This window comes from Petaurus breviceps, unplaced genomic scaffold (genome assembly GCF_028583685.1).
Source record: "Petaurus breviceps papuanus isolate PSGF00001 unplaced genomic scaffold, PetGlider_PUasm1.0 90919, whole genome shotgun sequence".
Taxonomy (NCBI): domain Eukaryota; kingdom Metazoa; phylum Chordata; class Mammalia; order Diprotodontia; family Petauridae; genus Petaurus; species Petaurus breviceps.
In genome coordinates this window covers 9,903,737-9,921,474 of record NW_027187378.1, presented here as the reverse complement: position 1 = coordinate 9,921,474, position 17,738 = coordinate 9,903,737, and the positions used below count along the sequence as shown (strand labels likewise).

At 38.5% G+C, this 17,738-nt stretch overlaps 1 protein-coding gene across 1 annotated transcript in view; it reads left to right on the top strand.

The window, feature by feature from the left end:
• BFSP1 (beaded filament structural protein 1) overlaps window positions 1-17,738 on the top strand; it is a 57,166-nt gene that overhangs the window by 37,422 nt on the left and 2,006 nt on the right. The window contains exons 6-7 of the mRNA XM_069075456.1: window positions 9,088-9,308; window positions 16,245-16,330. Of these exons, the coding sequence (XP_068931557.1) occupies window positions 9,088-9,308; window positions 16,245-16,330 (307 nt within the window). The remainder of the gene's footprint in view (window positions 1-9,087; window positions 9,309-16,244; window positions 16,331-17,738) is intronic.

The window sequence follows — 17,738 nt, the reverse complement described above, 5'->3', positions numbered from 1 at the left end:
CTGTCTGTCTGTCTGTCTGTCTGTCTGTCTGTCTGTCTGTCTGTCTGCCTATCTCTATCTGTCTGTCCGTCTGTCTATCTACATGTGTGTATGTATGTATATGCATACACATACACATATCTATAGATGAATGATTGGATCTCTATGGTATTTATGGACCCACAGACACTAAACATTCTATATTATGAACTATATGTGTATACATGTGAGTTCACATATATGTACATGTATACGTACACACATATACATACATACATGTATGTATGAACAATTAGATCTCTATGGGAATTAAAGAAAGGCAGAGGAACCAGTGAGGAATAAGGACTGAAATGTTGCAAAAATAAGCAGAACTTAGAAAAGGTGCAAAACTAAGCAGGGTAGCAAATACTTTTACTGCCAAAATAGCACCATCTGATAGAGTCAGTGTCAGAGAAGTTACACGGTAGGAAGAGAAAGATCAGCTGAGGCTTTTGATATTGTAATCAAGTCACTAGCTTGGTTTGCTTATTTTTTTTTTTAAAGCAATCCAGGTTAAGTAACTTGCTCAAGGTTACACGGCCAGGTGTTTCTGGGTGGGTGCTAAGTGTCTGAGCCCAGATTTGATTCCCAGGTCATCCTGACACTGGAGCTGGTGCTGTTACTCGCTGAGATACCTGGCTGCCCCTACTAGCTTGGTTTGAAATGCTTTGTCTCACAAAAATAATTTTTCACTAGGTGATCTGGCGCCACCTTGTGGTAGGTTTCAGCAAAGCTACATATTAATGAAGCATGTCATGTAGTAGATACGGGTTTGGAAGTGAAAAAGCTCTTAAGAGGTCATTTAGTCCCCAGTCTCCTCATTTTTTAATAACATTGTAAAAATGAAAAGATGTTGAAAGATTTAAGCACTCTGATCAATGCAATGACCAATAATGATTCCGGATCACCAGTGATGAAGAATGCTTTTCACCTTCTGCAGAAGAGATGATGGATTGAATATGCACAATGTGATGCAGTTTTTTAGGACGTGGCCAATGTGGAAATCTGTTTTACTTAACCATATCTATTTGTTGCAAGCGTCTTGTTTTTCTTTCCCTTTTCTTCAGCAGTGGGGAGAAACTGGGAGCGTCTTATAAAATGCTTGTTAATTGAAAAAAATTTGTTAAAATAAAAAGCAAGGGGGTTCCAGAGATGTTAGATGACTTTTTGGCTAAGGTCACATGGTAAGTCAATCGGTCAATGAATGTTTATTAAGCATCCAATATGGGCCAGGCACTGTGTTAAGTGCTGTTCTAAATGCAATAAAGACAGACAGTTCTTGCCCTCAAGGAACTTACTATCTAACGAGGGAAGAAAACACATAAAAAGAAGCTGAAAAGGAGGGAAGAGGAGCCCCAAACGATGGAGAAATCCAAGAGTGTAGCCATGAGGGACATGGAGAGATGGAAGGCCCCGATGCTGTTCTTCAGTGGGGCTCACCCTCCATTCAGAAGGGCAGAGGCTGCTGTTGAGGTGTAAGTGCCAAGGCTGATGTTGTTAAAGAGGTTTCTGATGATGAGGTTTCTGGGGGCATTATGGAAAAGTCCAACAAAGGGCAGCTGAGTGGAAAATGAAGTAATGAACTAGATTTGTATCTAGGTTCTCTGATCCACAAGTCTAACACTTAAAAAAATAGTTCAATTGCTGCCTTTTGTTTTTTATACTGAAGTTAATTCCCAATATCTCCCCTTACCTGTCACAGAAACTTCCCTGTTAACAAATTAAAACAGTTAAGAAAAACTGACTGGCAAATAATGACATCTGCTATCATATTCATCATGGAAGTCCAGCATTAGACTCCTAGAATACCTTACCTTATCTAGCAAAAAGGAGAGTATATTTTATTATCTACTTTCAGCCACCAAGGTTGGTCGCTGCTTTATTTGGGCATGTGCTTTTTAAAAATATCTCTTATTTTTCTTTCTCCCTCCTCCTCCCCATTATTAAGTGTTTTTCCCCTTCCTGCTCCTGCCCCTACTGGAAAAAAAAAGAAAAACAAAACTTTTGTAACCAGGAGCTCTAGGTCAAATGTTTAACAACCAACTCTAAAAAAAAAAAAAGAAATTTTAAGCTTAATATACATTAGTAACATTTTCTCTGTCACTTTATAAAATCTAGAGAGTAAGTAAAATGATAAATCAAGCCCTGGTTTGGAGCACTTGCTGTTTTTTGAGGTGTAAGTGCTTGCACTGAAAATTTAATTTAGAGCTGACTTTAGTACCCTCCTGCTTATATTCATATTCAAGCAAGACAAATTCTCCTCTCAGCCGTGTCCAAAAATCTATGTTTCGTTCTGTGCTCTGAGTCCATCAGTTCTCTCTGAGGAGGTAAGTACTATGCTTCATTGTTGGTCCTTTGTAATCATTGCTGGTCAGTGAATTGATCAGAGTTCTGGATTCTTTACTTTCACTGAAGCATATTAGATTTTGCTCCGGACTTTTATTTTAACTCTATGTAAATATGTTTCAAGTGTGTTTTTTTAAACAACATATTGTTGGATTCTCCTTTCTAATCTATTGTGTTATTATCAATTATGGGTGAATTTATACCATTCACATTTATGATTTCCTCCTTCCCTTTATTTCCCATTGCTTTCCTCCAGCAGGTGCTCTAAGTCCTACTAAAGTTAGCATCTGAAACTTTAAGTTGCCTAGTTTCCCACCAAAATACTTAAAGAGAAAAATATTGTTTATTTTTTTAAAATAAATTTTTTTATATCACCAATAATTTCCCTAGTAACTTCCCCCTCCCTGCTACAGAATCTCTTCAGATAATAAATAATATATATTTTTGCCTTTTGGAGGGCAATTGGGGTTAAGTAACTTGCCCAAGGTTACACGGCTAGTTTTTTTGTATGGATGTTAAGTGTCTGAGGCCAGAACCAAACTCGGGTCCTCCTGATTCTTCAGCTAGCGCTTTACTCACTGCGTCACTTAGCTGCTCCATAAATAATATTTTCTAAAGATTAAAACAAAAGGAGAGCAAAAAAAAAATCAGTATACTGAAAATATGTACATTGTACAACCTCTCATCTCTGCAAAAGGGGGATATTATTTAAATGATAACCTTCAGTATTCTTTTACACTTTTCACAAACTATAATCAAATATTTATAGCCCTTTGAGGGGAATCATTCACATTCATATAAATTTGACTCAGTTCTCTACGTATTTCATAAATGAGGCCTTTATAAGAGAAACTTACTATAAATTACATCCATTCCCCTTTTCTGCCATCCTTCTAATCTTGACTATATTGGTTTAATTTGTACAACCACTTTTAGTTTTTGTTGTTGTTGTTGTTTTTTTTTTTTTGCAGGGGGGAAGGCAGGGCAGTTGGGGTTAAGTGACTTGCCCAAGGTCACATGGCTAGTGTTAAGTGTCTGAGGCCAGATTTGAACTCAGGTCCTCCTGACTCAAGGGCTAGTACTCTATTCACTGAGCCACCTAACCTTTATACCCCTGTATAAACTCTTTTAATTTAATGCAATCAGAATTATCCATTTTACATCCTGTAATGTTCTCTAGTTTGAGCAGATATTCTTCCCTTATCCATAGATTTGAAAGGTGAACTTTCCCATACTCCCGTAATTTGCTTTATGTCTAAGTCATGTACCCATTTTGACCTTTTCTTGGTATATGGTGTGAGATTTTGCTCTATACCTAATTTCTGCCAAACTGCTTTCCACTTTTCTAAGCAGTTTTTGTCAAATAGTGAGTTCTTGTCCTTAAATCTGGGATTTTTCCATTTATCAAACCCTAGATTACTACGGTCATTATCTACTATGTATTGTGTACCCAATCTCTTCCTTGATCCACTAATCTATTTCTTAGCCAGTATCAGATTGTTTTTGATGAATACTGTTTTGTTATACAATTTGAGGTCTGATATGGCTAGGCCACCTTCCTTCACATTTTTCCTTTTTTTTTTTTTTTTGCTTTTTGGAGGGCAATTGGGGTTAAGTGACTTGCCCAAGGTCACAAGCTAGTTGTGTGTGTGTGTGTGTGTGTGTGTTAAGTGCCTGAGCCCAGATTTGAACCCAGGTTCTCCTGACTCCAGGGCCGGTGCTCTATTCACTGTGCCACCTAGCTGCCCCACATTTTTTTTTCATTAATTCCCTTGATATTCTTGATCTTTTGTTCTTCCAGATAAATTTCGTTACTTGTTTGTTTTTTTGTAGCTCTTTTTTATTACATTCCATTTTTTGATCTATTTCAGGGGGTGATTGGTGGATTCTTTCAATTTCTATTTTACATTCTGGTTCTAGGATATCATGGAAGTTTTCCTTAGTGATTTCTTGAAAGATGATGTCTAGACTCTTTTCTTTTTTTGATCATGGCTTTCAGGTAGTCCAATAATTATTAAATTGTCTCTCCTTGATCTATTTTCCAGGTAAGTAGTTTTTCCCATGAGTAATTTCATATCTTTTTCTCTTTTCATTCTTTTGATTTTGTTTTATTGTTTCTCAATGTCTCATGGAGTCATTAGCTTCCACTTGCCCAATTCTAATTTTTAAGGAATTATTTTCTTCAGTGAGCTTTCCTACCTCCTTTTCAATTTGCCAAATCCTATTGTTTAAGAACTTGCTTTCTTCAGTGATTTTTTTGTACATCTTTTCCCATTTTTTTGTGCTTCCTTTACCAGATGGTTGACTTTTTTCATTATTCTCTTGCATCACTTTCATTTCTTTCCCCAATTTGTATTCTACTTCTCTTATTTGACTTTTATAATCCTTTTTGAGCCATTCCTGGAATTCTTTTTTTGGGCCTGATACCAAATCACATTTTTCTTTGAGGCTTCACAGGTAGCTGTTTTGACATTGTTGTCTTCTTCTGAGTTTGTGTTTTGATCTTTCCTGTCACCACAGTAACTTTCTAAGGTCAAGTCCCTTTTTTTATGTGCTCATTTACTCAGTCTATTTCTTGACTTTTGACTTTATGTTAAAGTTGGGCTCTGTTCCTGGGGTAGAGGAGGCACTCTCCCCAAGCCTCAAGTTTTTGTGCTCCTGGTTTTAATGCTAATTCTGTGGACCTGTAAGTTTTCATTTCTTTCAGGGTGGTATGATCTAAGGAGAGCTGTGGTTACTGTTCTGGCCTGTGCTCTTGTATGTGAGTAACCACTAGCTTTCTTTTCTACCCTGGAACTGTAACCAGTGCAGCCACATGCTCCCCTGAAACTACATGCTCTAGTGTATCAATGCTCCTCTTCTCCCTGGGACTGCAACCCAAGCTTGTGACCTGGATCCCCATGTGGTCAATGCAATAAAGTTCTGCATCCAGTGTTTGCTAAGTGTTCCTTGTAATCTCTTTCTGTCCAGTTGTCCAGCCCCGTTCCTGTCTGTGGGAGACGAGACCTCCAGAAGTGGTCACCACTGATTCAGTTGTCCCCAAGGCCGACTCTGGTTTGTGGGGGAATGAGGGAGGGGGCACAGCCTGCTCTTTGCTTGCTGTGCCCTGCTGGAGACAACCTTCTAAGTTGTCTGTTTCTCTGAGCTCTAAACAGAGATCATAGGATTGTAGATTGAAAGGCAGGAGGGACCTCAGAGATCACCTATCCAACCTCCTCAATTTATAGATGAGATGAAAAGCTTGACTTCATGTTTCTCTTATGCTGAGGAATAATTCCTGCTTTTCGAGTCTTATGTTCCTTGAGCAAGTCCCCAGGCTGTCTTTCAAGTCCTTCTGTTCCATGGAAGCATTTCCTTTGCAGCATGTAAGATTTTGTCAGGACATTGTACTATGAAGCAGCGTGGCTTAGTCAACAGAGAACTAGATTTGGAGTCTGATTGACCTGGGTTCAAGTCCTGACTCTGACACATTCTGGCTGAGTTTCCTTTCACGACCTCAGGCAATTCTCTGACTATAAACTGAAGGACAGTTGAAGACCTACATTAACACAGGCACTTTCTCACTTTTACATTTCTACCCTGATGAATTATAAGTCCAGAACTCTTCCCTTTGCACTCTTCTCCTTCTTCCCCACCTCAAAAAAAAGGATAGTGAGTCCTCTGACACAAAAAGTTAGTATGTATTGTCTGAAATTTGAGTACATGTGTACTTCACTTTGTGCAATAAATGTGTGCCTGTAAAGGGCAGCTAGGTGATATAGTGGGTAGAGTATTGGGCTTGGAATTGGGAAGACTTATCTTCCTGAGTTCAAATCTGGCTTTAGGTACTTACTGGCTGTGTGACCTTGGCAAGGCCCTATTTGCCCCAGTTTCCTCATCTATAAAATGAGTTGGAGAAGGAAATGGCAAATCATTCTAGTATCTTTGCCAAGAAAACCTCAAATGGGGTCATGAAGTGTCTAACACAACTGAAAAATGGCTGAACAACAGCATGTCTGAAAAATTGTGTATATGTTCACTTTTTGTAAGTTTATTTAAAGGTAATATGCTGAATCCATTTATGATTACAATGAGGTAATTTGCACATGCAGATCCAGCTTGGATGATACACTCATTTCAATTTGAAATTTTGAATTTTTCTTTGTTAGATTATTTTCTCCCAGGGCACATCTGAGCTTGTATGCATCTCTTCTAGACAGGGACAATGCTATGAATATTGACCAGAATGATATGTCATGGAAACTATGGGAGCTCTGTCTGTCTGCCAGATGAGGGAACAAGACATAGAGGAAAGACTGAAGTATTAAAATATCAGCCTTGTAGATATAAATACCAAAAATGTGCCAGGCAATAAACATTTTGTTGAGTTCTTCATATGAGGAAATTTGCAGGTTGTAGCTACTATGTTGGTAGTAAAGTCAATTAAATAGAACATTTATTTCCCCTTAATTTTTCTTGTCTGTAATTGTTATTTGGCCTGAGTGATTGTGTGAGCCAATATTTCCATTAATAGTTCTCTTTTCTCTAGTGCTTTAAGGTTCAAAAAGTACTTATTTCAAAAAGTTAGGTAGCTAGTGCAAGTATTATTTTCTCCCTATCCCCTTTCCCTGTATCCATTTTACAGGCAGGGGCATTGAAATTCAGAGAGATAAAGAGATTTGCCCACAGTCAGAACTGGGATGAGAGCAATAACTAGGATGGGGTGACCAGAGTTTTCTTTTTCTTTCTTTCTTTTTTTTTTTTTTTTTGGCCAGGGCAAAATCTTTAAAAGGCTCTGACATAATTTGTAATCCTTCAGCAGTATAAAAATCAATCAATCAATCAGCATTTGTTAAGTTTACTCAATGCCAGGCATTGTGATAAATTATTGGGATTACAAAGAAAGACAAAAATAGTTCAAGCCTTCAAGGAGATTATATTTGAATGGGGAAATAGCATGTACCTGTCAACAGGTATTTTTATAAATACCTACATAAGTATATGTAGTTATATTTATATGCCCATATATAGGTATATAAAAGGAATATACAACATAGAAGCAGTTAGGTGACTCTGTAGATAAACTGCTGGGCCTAGAGTCAGGAAGACCTGAGTTAAAATATGGTCTCAGGGTCTTACTAGTTGTGTGACCCTAGTCAAGTCACTTAACCTTTGTTAACTTTAATGCACCGGAGAAGGAAAGGACAAACCACTCTGGTATCTTTGCCAAGAAAACCTCACGGACGGTATTGGTGTGTGATGTTCTTAGAGGTCATGAAGAGTTGGACATGACTGGACAACAAAATAGATCTGAGAGGAAGATGCCAGCAGTTGGGACTAGGAAGGGCCTCCTGAAGAAGGTGGTGCTTAAGTTAAGTCTTGAAGGAAGACAGGGATTCTAAGAAGTTAAGATTAGGAAGGGAAGAATTCCAGGTATGGGGAGAGCTAATGCGATGTCATAGAGATGGGATATTGTGTGTGAAGACCAGCAAGAAGGATAGTATGCCTGGATGGTAGAGTTTGTGGAAGGAAGTAGTGTAAGAAGCATGCAGACAGAGGAAATGGACAGCTCATGAAGAGGAGTTTTTATTTGCTCCTAGAAGTAAAAGAGAAATACTGGAGTTTATTGAGTAGAGTGGTGTCATGGTCAGACCTACTCTTTAGCAAAATCATGTTGGCAGGCATGTGGAGGGTAAATTGGAGCTTCATGCCTAATTAGAAAGAATAGTTATTTAAAATAGGAATTTGCAAGATGGTGTGAATTTCTTCCCCTGCCCAGCTCTGCTTTCCTTCCTTGTGTAAAAGCCTTGTACCGGTGTCTTGGGGTTTCTAACTTCTCGTCAAGGTATGCTCTTCTGCTCTCTCAAACCCCCACATCTGTGTACCTCTTTTGTTTTGCTTAATCTGGGTGCAGTTTGTAATATTTGCCTCAGGCACAGAAATTCCTAATTATGACTCTGTCTGGGACTCAAACTTCAAGTCTACATCAGGGAAGAGATTATCCATACTGACAAAATCCCAAATGTTTCAAAGAATAAATGAAAAAGCATTTAAGTGCTTATTACATACCAAGTACTGTGTTAAGCACTGGGAATATACATTTAAAGACAGACATTCTTACTCTCAATAAGTTTACATTCTTATATGGAGAGATAAAACAAATAGAGGAATTTTGAGGGCATTCTGATCTGATATGTCACAAGGAGAGTGAATAGAGCCATAGGGAAGTTGATTGATAAGCCAGTTAACAATAGCAGTATTGATCTGATTAGGATTTCTCAGTATAAAAGAAAGCGGTGTATGTTTTGAGGGGAGGGAGGGCAGGGGATTGAGGGGGAGGGTATAGGTATGGTAGCAGAACAAAATGTTAAGAAGACAAGAGGGCTATGTGAGTTTGGGCTCAAGTACTCACTAATCAGGAGAGTGTTCAAATCAGGGCAAGTGTTCAAAGCTAAATGTATTAAATTACCAATGGCATGGTCCTAGGAGATTAGTCTTAGAAGTGTGTATCAGCAGAATGGATGTCAAAAAGAAAGCTGAGGCGGATGTTTTGAATTATATTCACACTCATGTATATACACACATGTGGAAACACATAAATACATACACATATGTATACGTATATGTATTTGTAAAATATTTTTTTTTTCCTAAGCCTGGGCTTGCTCATGGAAAAAAAAATGTATATTAAGTGAACACAGTAAAATGTTTTTTTTCCTCTATGTTTGTGTCTTTATTCGACAGACCGTGTCCTTGGAACAAACTATTAAAAACACCCAAGAGAGTTATGATGATGAGATTCAACTTTACAATGAGCAGATTGAAACTCTGAGGAAAGAGATTGAAGATGCAGAAAGAATGCTGGAAAAGTATACTAATGACTGCCGCCAGTTGGCAATATACCAGCAGTCACTGGAAAATGAATTGGAGCGGTACAAGCGCATCATTGAGAATGAAGATAACAGGTACAGTGGTGCCAGACCTTGGAAAGGGAGCTTTTCATTTTTCGTCATCCTGGAGCTTATTGTTTTGGGAGAACTTTGGCTCTTACAAGGGGAATTAGGCAGGCAAATCTCTGAAGAGATCAAGAGATAACCCTTTTAACTTTGTGCTTTGACATATGTGTTTTTTGGGGGGGGCTTTTTGGAGGGGGAAAGGTAGGGCAGTTGGGGTTAAGTGACTTGCCCAAGGTCACACAGCTAGTAAGTGTTAAGGGTTTGAGGCCGAATTTGAACTCAGGTCCTCCTGACTTCAGGGCTGGTGCTCTATTCACTGCACCATCAAGCCACCCTGACATATGTATGTTTTAAAGTCTGGCCCATGAGGATAACCTGATCAGAGGATTCTGTCAGGGTCAGGGGTCTTTCTGTAGACTCCAAATCCTTTATGTATTATTTGGGGAACTTGTTTTTGTTCTTTTTCTTTTTTAAATAACATTTTAAATTGATTTTTTTTTAAATCATCAAAATTTTTCTCAGGATCTCTCTCCCTCTCAGAATATTTCTTTTCTTTTTGCTTTTTGGAGGGCAGTTGGGGTTAAGTGACTTGTCCAAGGTAACGTGGCTAGTTTTTGTATTAAGTGTCTGAGGCCAGATTTGAACTCAAGTCCTCCTGACTCCAAGGCTGGTGCTCTATTCACTGCACCACCTAGCTGCCCCTGAAATAGTATTTCTAAATAAAAAAAAGGAGAAAAGAAACCAGCGAAATCTGATAAGTAAATAGAAAAATTTGAAAATATGTGCTATGTACTATATCAATGGACTCTCCACCTCTTCAAAAGTGTGGGCTAGGTTATCTTTTCATCTTTCTTCTTTGGAGTCATGCTTGTTCTGTCTAATTTTTCAACACCTGCTTTTGATTATTTTGTGGTGGTTCTTTCCATTTTTGTTGTTGTAGCTGTTATTTATATTGTTTCCTTGGATCTACTAATTTCACTCTGCATTAGTTCATATAAATCTTTCCATGTTTCTCTATCATGTCATTTCTTATAGCACAGTAATATTTCATTACATGAATTTGTGACAGTTTGTTTAGACATTCCCTCCTCCCTCAACTGATAGACAACCACTTGGTTTATAATTCTTTGCTATCTCAAAAAAATGTTGCTACCAATATTTTGATATATATGGGAACTTTCTTCTTATTAATGGCCTCTTTGGGGTCTAAGTCTAGTAGTAGAATCCCTGGGTCAAAGATATGGACATATTAATCACTTCATTTGCAAAATTTCAAACTGCTTTGCAAAATGGTCATATTGATTTGGGTGCTTGCTTTTGCCATGTTCTTGCCAAATATGACCTTAAATTTAAACTCATTTATCACTAAGCACAATCTGTAGTTAGTCTGTTAATATTGATTATTGAAAAATATTCTTGGTTCCAGATCCTTTATTCAATGTCTGATTTCTCATTATAATAATGGTTTGGGGGGGATATGTCCATTGAGAACAAGTTTTCTCAGGACTTATCAAGCTGGAAAGGTTTGGAATATGGACCCCATGATGAACTGCTATACAAGGACCCTCCTAATTAAGTTCGGAGAGTAGAATGTCATGAATTTTTTTAATAATAGCAGCTCATAAAATTGTCCCCTACAGCATGGAAGAGTTGTAAACTGTGTTGGTGTAGAGAATATCTAGACTAAAGAAATCACAGCTCTTTTGAAGTAAAGACTGATTCCAGATGTGGTATTTTTGGTGGGGGAAGGGAAGTAAATAAAGTAACACATGTAAAAATGTACATTTTAGTTGAACTTGAAATACGCTATTCTTTTTAAGAACTTTTGCCCCATCAGATTTAAACTTAATGTACTTGGAAGGTGGGCTCAGTTCTTCTGGGAGGTGATAAGAAGGGCAGAACCTCACTCATAAGCAAGATGGTGGTGGTGTTTGTCCTTTGTTTTTGAAGAGGACCATGGCATCAGGGAAATGGTGACATGACTTGCAGTTGACTTTGGTTTGAGTGAGGGAGGGCTGTGCAAGGTCTCCAGCTTCATTTTCTCCTCCAAAACCACCTAGATCCAGTGACTAGATATTTATCAGGATGACTGGAGATGACCCAGGACGCAGTGGGAGACCCTGGCCCTTTTAGGCTACGGCCTTTTCATGTACTCACTTAGAGTGAGGTAACACCCATTCAGTGAATAGGCCTCTTTAAGAAGTGAGTCAAAGGATGGACCCTCTAATTAGCAAGAACTCTAGGTCTAAGAAAGATAAGGCTTCAGGGTCATACTATCTCTTCCCAGAAGGTCAAGAAAATTCTTATGATGCCATGGCACCAGGAGGAATATCAGAGATTGGTAATGTTCCATGTGACATCACTAGGACATGTGACAATCCCAGGGGTTGGCTTATCTTTCCCTCCAGAAAAGAGTGAACTGTTCTTCTAGCATGGGAAGATACCTGAATGCTCTCTCTCAGGGCATGTGATGCTGAGAAGTCGAGATTTTTCCATGCTCCCAAGGCCCTTCTAACAGAGAATTGATTTAGTGAGGTGGAAAGAATGCCACATCTGTAGTCAGAGGATGTGGGTTCAAGTCCTGGCTTTGCCACTTACCACCTGTACCACTTCGGGCAAGTTGTTTAGCCTGATCAAACCAACAAGAATCAGGCTTTTCCCTCACCTTGACAGCTATGCCTAGGGCACTTAGGTACTTAATCTGAGCTTAAGTTTTCTGATTTATAAAATGGGGAGGTTGAACTAGAAAACTTCTGAGGTTTCTTTCATTTCTAGTTTTATGAACCTGTGCTTTGTACACACACACACACACACACACACACACAGAGTTCACATTTCTATTGGGCTTTACGATTCACAAAGCGCTTTACATATGTTATTACAAACATTCTATGACAATCCCTAAACTTGGTTGTTTCTAACACAACCTGGAATTGGGCTTTCTTGTGGCTAGAAGTCAAAAGACTGCCCAAGGAAGAGATTACCTCTCTTGCTAGTAATTCTTGGGGTCTTGAAGCAGGTGGCCAGTTGAATGTACTTTGTAGACGGAATCTTACTCAGTAAAACATATACAATTTAAGACACAATTATTGAATGAGGACTTAAGAACAGGAACTTTCAGGGAAATTTCTGGTGCAGTACAAAAATATAAATGCTTCAAAAATGACTTCCATAAATGGAGAATATAATTTCACACAATAATTTTACTTTTTTTTTGGAGGGGGGAGAACTAATCATGGTTAAGTGACTTGCCCAGGGTCATACAGCTACTAAGTCAATGAGGGTGGATTTGAACTCAGGTTCTCCTGATTTAGGGCCAATAGTCTATCTACTGCACCACCTAGGTGTCCCTACATAACAACCTTAAAGAGACATAAACAGAAGCTTCCCTAGATGGAATTACTGTAGATAAGAAATAGTTGGCACCTCTTTTAGGGTTTCTTTTGCTTATTTATAATGAGGTTGTGTGTGTGTGTGTGTGTATGTCTTATGTTTAGACTGTTTCTCTAGCCCCCCCCTCTCCCAAAATATATCCTCTGACCTGGTCCCAAGAAAATAAAATAAAGCAAAAAATCTTAAAAATATCTTTCCTCTATCCTACTCTCTAACTGGTCTAGCTGGTCTAACTGGACAATATTTTATCACCTTTCCCCTTGCTGTAATATCTGTGTCCTGATCCTCATTTGTCTCTGAAAGTTGGATAGAACATTGCATCTTTTGCATGCCAAGCTTTACGTCAGATTTGAGGGTCATTGAGGTGGGGGAGGGTCCATTAAATTGAATAAAAGAAGGTCCAATCCTGTTAACAACAGTAAATCAACTCCTCAGTCTAGTCACATAGCTTTCTGGAGGATCTTTGTCTAAAACTATTGTTCTAATAGATCTCGGTCTGTTATTAAATGCTGTAAAGGCTGAGAGGTCACAAGTTGTTAATAATTATGGTATTAGGAACCTCTTAGGGAAGTTTTATTGCTTATTATGTAGGGCTGATATATCAAAGTCTGAAGGTTTATGCAGAAAATTCAAGTCTCCATATATTCTGGATTGATTTACCCTCTTAGCAGCAATAATTACAACTTTTCCTCCTAGCTCCTGAAACTTTGACAGCTATTTCATGGGAACCTCTGTTGGGTTGTTTTATTTTTCCAGTTTTTTAAATCAGATCTTCCCTGGTCAAGGGAGAATCAGGATCTGGGTTCCCATAAAACCTCTCTCTCAGTCCCAGTGTCCTATATTCCTGAGATGGAGAAAGCTAGCAGGGTATGGAGGAAAATCCAACCAACAGCTCCTTCAATAAACCCTAGTCCCAATTTCGGTCACTGAGTGACTGGTCCTCCTAACACCCTACTTCCAGTTACCCCTCTTGCTTCCAGAGATGAAAAGTCTTTGTGTAGTTCTTCATCAAGACAACAACAACATTAGTAGCTAGCATTTATACAGTACTTTTAGGTTTGCAAAACCCTTTGATCCTCACAACAATAACCCTGGGAGGTAGGTGCTATTATTATCCCCATTTTACAGATGAGGAAACTGAGGCAGACAGAAGTTAAGTGACTTGCCCAGGGGTCACACAGCTAATAAGTGTCTGAAGTAGGATTTCAACTCAGGTATTTCTGACTCCAGGGCTGTTTATCTATTTTGCCACCTAGCTGCCTGACATAGCTTACTTCTGTACTTCAAAAGAAGTATAATTTCATCAGTGTGGTTACCCTCAGTACTGATGCAGACTCATGTAACCCCTCCATACCTTCATAGACCATCTTCTTAATTTGCTCTGCTCTTTCTCCAAAAACCATTAGCCACTGGACAACCTTCTGGCGGTAGGTCTCTAAAATTTAGGTAGCCCAGTGCTCAAAGAGAGCTGCTTTGTGACTGGTCATCTACACAAAACCTTCCCGCCTTCACTTTTGATCCTCTGGCAAAGCCTTTGAGAATCCTGACTTCTCCACACAGCATGGCAAGACCTAGGGCTGGGACTTTAGCTGTGACATTCTATATTAAGGCATCATTCTTTGACTTGAAATAGATATTTTTTCTTGGTGCCATGATGCAGTGAAGGAAGGAAAAAAAATACTGCCAGAAAACCTCACAAGAAGCAGGTTTTTTTCTTTAGCTCAATAGTTATGGCTGTGGCACTGAATATTTAAGAGCCCAGAACATCCTTACATTTTCTTTCCCTTTGGTCGCTGTAACATTTTTTCTGGTAATTGTGACTAGTGAGCTTATATTGTGGAGGAAGCAGTGTACGTAATGCTGAAAGTAATAGGACTTGAAAGAATGTTAAGATGTCACCAAGGCTTTGGGAAAGTACTGCAAAGAAACATAGCTGGTTTCCCTTTGCCTTAAAAAAGATGCTTATTTTGGGGCGGCCAGGTGGCTCAGCGAGTAAGAGCACCGGCTCCAGTGTCGGGATGACCTGGATCAAATCTGGCCTCAGATACTCAGCACCACACCCAGAAATAACTGGCCGTGTAACCTTGAGCAAGTTACTTAACCCTGATTGCTTTAAAAAAAAGATGCTTATTTTATAACTTCTTAATGTTGAGAAAATGTAATACAGAGTGGAGAGACCCAAACATTGGCTATTTGCTATAAAAACAACATGTATTTGTAATGGGAAGTTGATCAGGAGAACTTCTGATAACTTTGTCTACCTTGCTAGCCATGCTACTTGATAAAATTATAGGGGGTGGATCTTTTCCAGTGACCGGAGCTACTTTTTGCTGATAGGTGACTCAGAGTAGGTGTGGGGTGGTGTAGACTTTCGTCTTTTCTATAGTGTAAAAAGAGTCACCCATATGTCTCTGGGGACTCTTTTCCAGTGATTGTTACCCCCATATTCAGTCAACTCCAGTGGCTCCTTATTACCTGCTAGATAAAATATAAAACCCCCTGTTTGGCTTTTAAAGCCCTTTATAACTTGGCTGCTTCTACCTTTTCATTCTTTTTACATCTCACTCTCCTCCACTTACTATACAATCCAACAATACTGTCCTAGTTGTTTCTGGAACAAGACACTCTGTTTCCCAATTCCATGCATGTCTATTGGCTGCCCCTAATGCCTGGAACTCTCTCCCTCCTCATTCCTACCTCATGGCTTCCCTGGTTTTCTTCAAGGTTCAGTGCAAGTTCCACATTTTGTAAGAAGCCTTTCCTAGTCTTCCTTAACCTTACTGCCTCCTGAGACTACCTCCAGTTTGTTTAGTTTGTTTTTGCAGTTATTTGTGTGTTTTCTCCCCCATTAGACTGTGAGATCCTTGAAATTGGGGACTAGTTTTTTTCCTCTTTATTTTATATTCCCAGTGCTTCACCCAGTGCTCAGTACACAGTGGATGCTTGATAAATGCTAGTAGAGTGACTTTTATGAGCATGGGTCAGGAATTAGTGATTCTGAGAAGTTAGTGTTTTCAGCCTTGGTCATTACTCTTTGAGTGGACAATTCACTGTGTCCTCCCAGCAAGGTGGGTATTATCTAGCAAGGGGTCATGACACCTGTCCAACACCATGGAAGGTGCCCTTTTGTGCCCTGGAATGGGGGAAGAGGGAAGACTCACACTGATCAGAGGCCCTATCTTGCAATCCTGCCTTCCATATATTATGAGAGGCTGCCTTGTGTGGCAGAATGTTTTTTTTTTTTAAATTTAAGTGTTACTTTTCACATTGAAATTCTAGGCATGTCCCTTAATCTCACAGTCACAGGTAACTTTTTATATTTACCTACTAAATTATAGATGGATTACAATCTTGATATAACAAATATGGGTATACTATTATTGTCATTATTAAATCAAATATCTACTTGAAATTACCAGTGACATGACTAATTTGATATAGAGACCATATCTTTATTTTGCTTAAAGAGTCAATCTTGCTCTCTGTTTTTTTAAAGTATTATTACTAATTGAAGAAATAACTGTGGAAATTCCTTCTGTTTGGCTTTGTTAGACTGAATTCTGCTATAGTGGGAACACCGATTACACTTTTTACTCAGAGCTACCAAGCTTCTTACAATCTGCCTTCCAGCAGAAAAGGTAATACTTTGCTACCTTCCTCTCTATCAAAACAAAATCTTTCATCTTTAGGGAAGTGAGGAGAAATCTTGTTATCTGCATGTCCTTTCATTCCTTCTAAAAAATGTTATCATTAAGGGAGCATGTCAGATATGAGTGTGTTGCTTTCCTCCCTCACATCCAGTACGCAGTGGGTGCTAAATAAATGACTGTAATTTACACTGAGAGGGGCCCAGATGTCATTCTGAATGAGAGGTAGATTATATCAAGAACTATTTAATTCAAGATGCTAAGGGAAATATGTGGTTGCAGTGTATTACCTTTCTTCAAAATGCAGTAGAAATAGGTTTTGCTCTCAAACCTGGCCTATCTTACAAAAGACAATTTTGTTTTATTGGTATGATTTAATGGAGCCTAACATCAGGGCAAAATGACATTATTTTACTTCTTGGTGATGCTTCTCAGTGAGGAATCTGCTTAGAATGGCAGTAATGAAGATGTCTGTAACACTAAATAGTTGGACATTTTACTTAAAACACTACAGACATAAACCAAAACAGTTCTGTGCAGAGTAAGGATGCACAATCAGAAATCAAACCACTTAGAGTTTGAATGAATAGAATATTTTAGAAGGAAAGAGAATATGGTAATGCTGATAATTTCTAACGGTAGGGCTTCTCTTGCAGTGTTTTTCAATGAAGGCTGCATTAAGTTCTGAAGGGTTTGAGGATACGGTGTCTCTAGAAATCATATGACTTTTTGGAATCAGATTGTAGCAAACCTTACTGGTCACCATAACTTCCTTGCTCTCTAATATAATCTTTGTGTCCCTTTCCCCCACCTTTTTTTAAGGCATGCTAAAAAAAAGGAATGTTGGCAAAAGACTTTTAATTAGACTACATGAAGCAAGCTAGTAACAAAGAGACTAACTTTGAGCAGAAACATAAGGGAGAAGATGCAGTCACTCTGGAAATTGAGTTTGATCACATAAGCCATAATCCTCTCTGTCTTTAGGCAATCTTATAGATCTTGTGGGTAGGTAAATTTACCAAGTATACCAGGTGATGAAACTTCATCTCCCTTAATGGAAAAGAAGTTATACCTACAAAGCAGTATAAAATCTCTATATGAAATTCAGTGAAAGATTATTGTTGATACCTTGGACTTTTCAATTCCACTTTCACAGATGGATAGCAACATTGCCAATAGTGCCATTTTTGAGACTAAAGACAATCCAAATAATTTCCTAAATGGTACCCTTGTGCCTGAGTTCATGTACCTCCAAAAAGTAAATGAACATGTTGCTCCCAGGGAAATTTTCTATTGACCTAAAAAGTATAATTCTAATTTACAAAAAGTCAGTTCTATGGAAAATGCAGAGATACAACCTTTTTAGTGGGGGTAACTTATTTTACTAATATCTAAAATT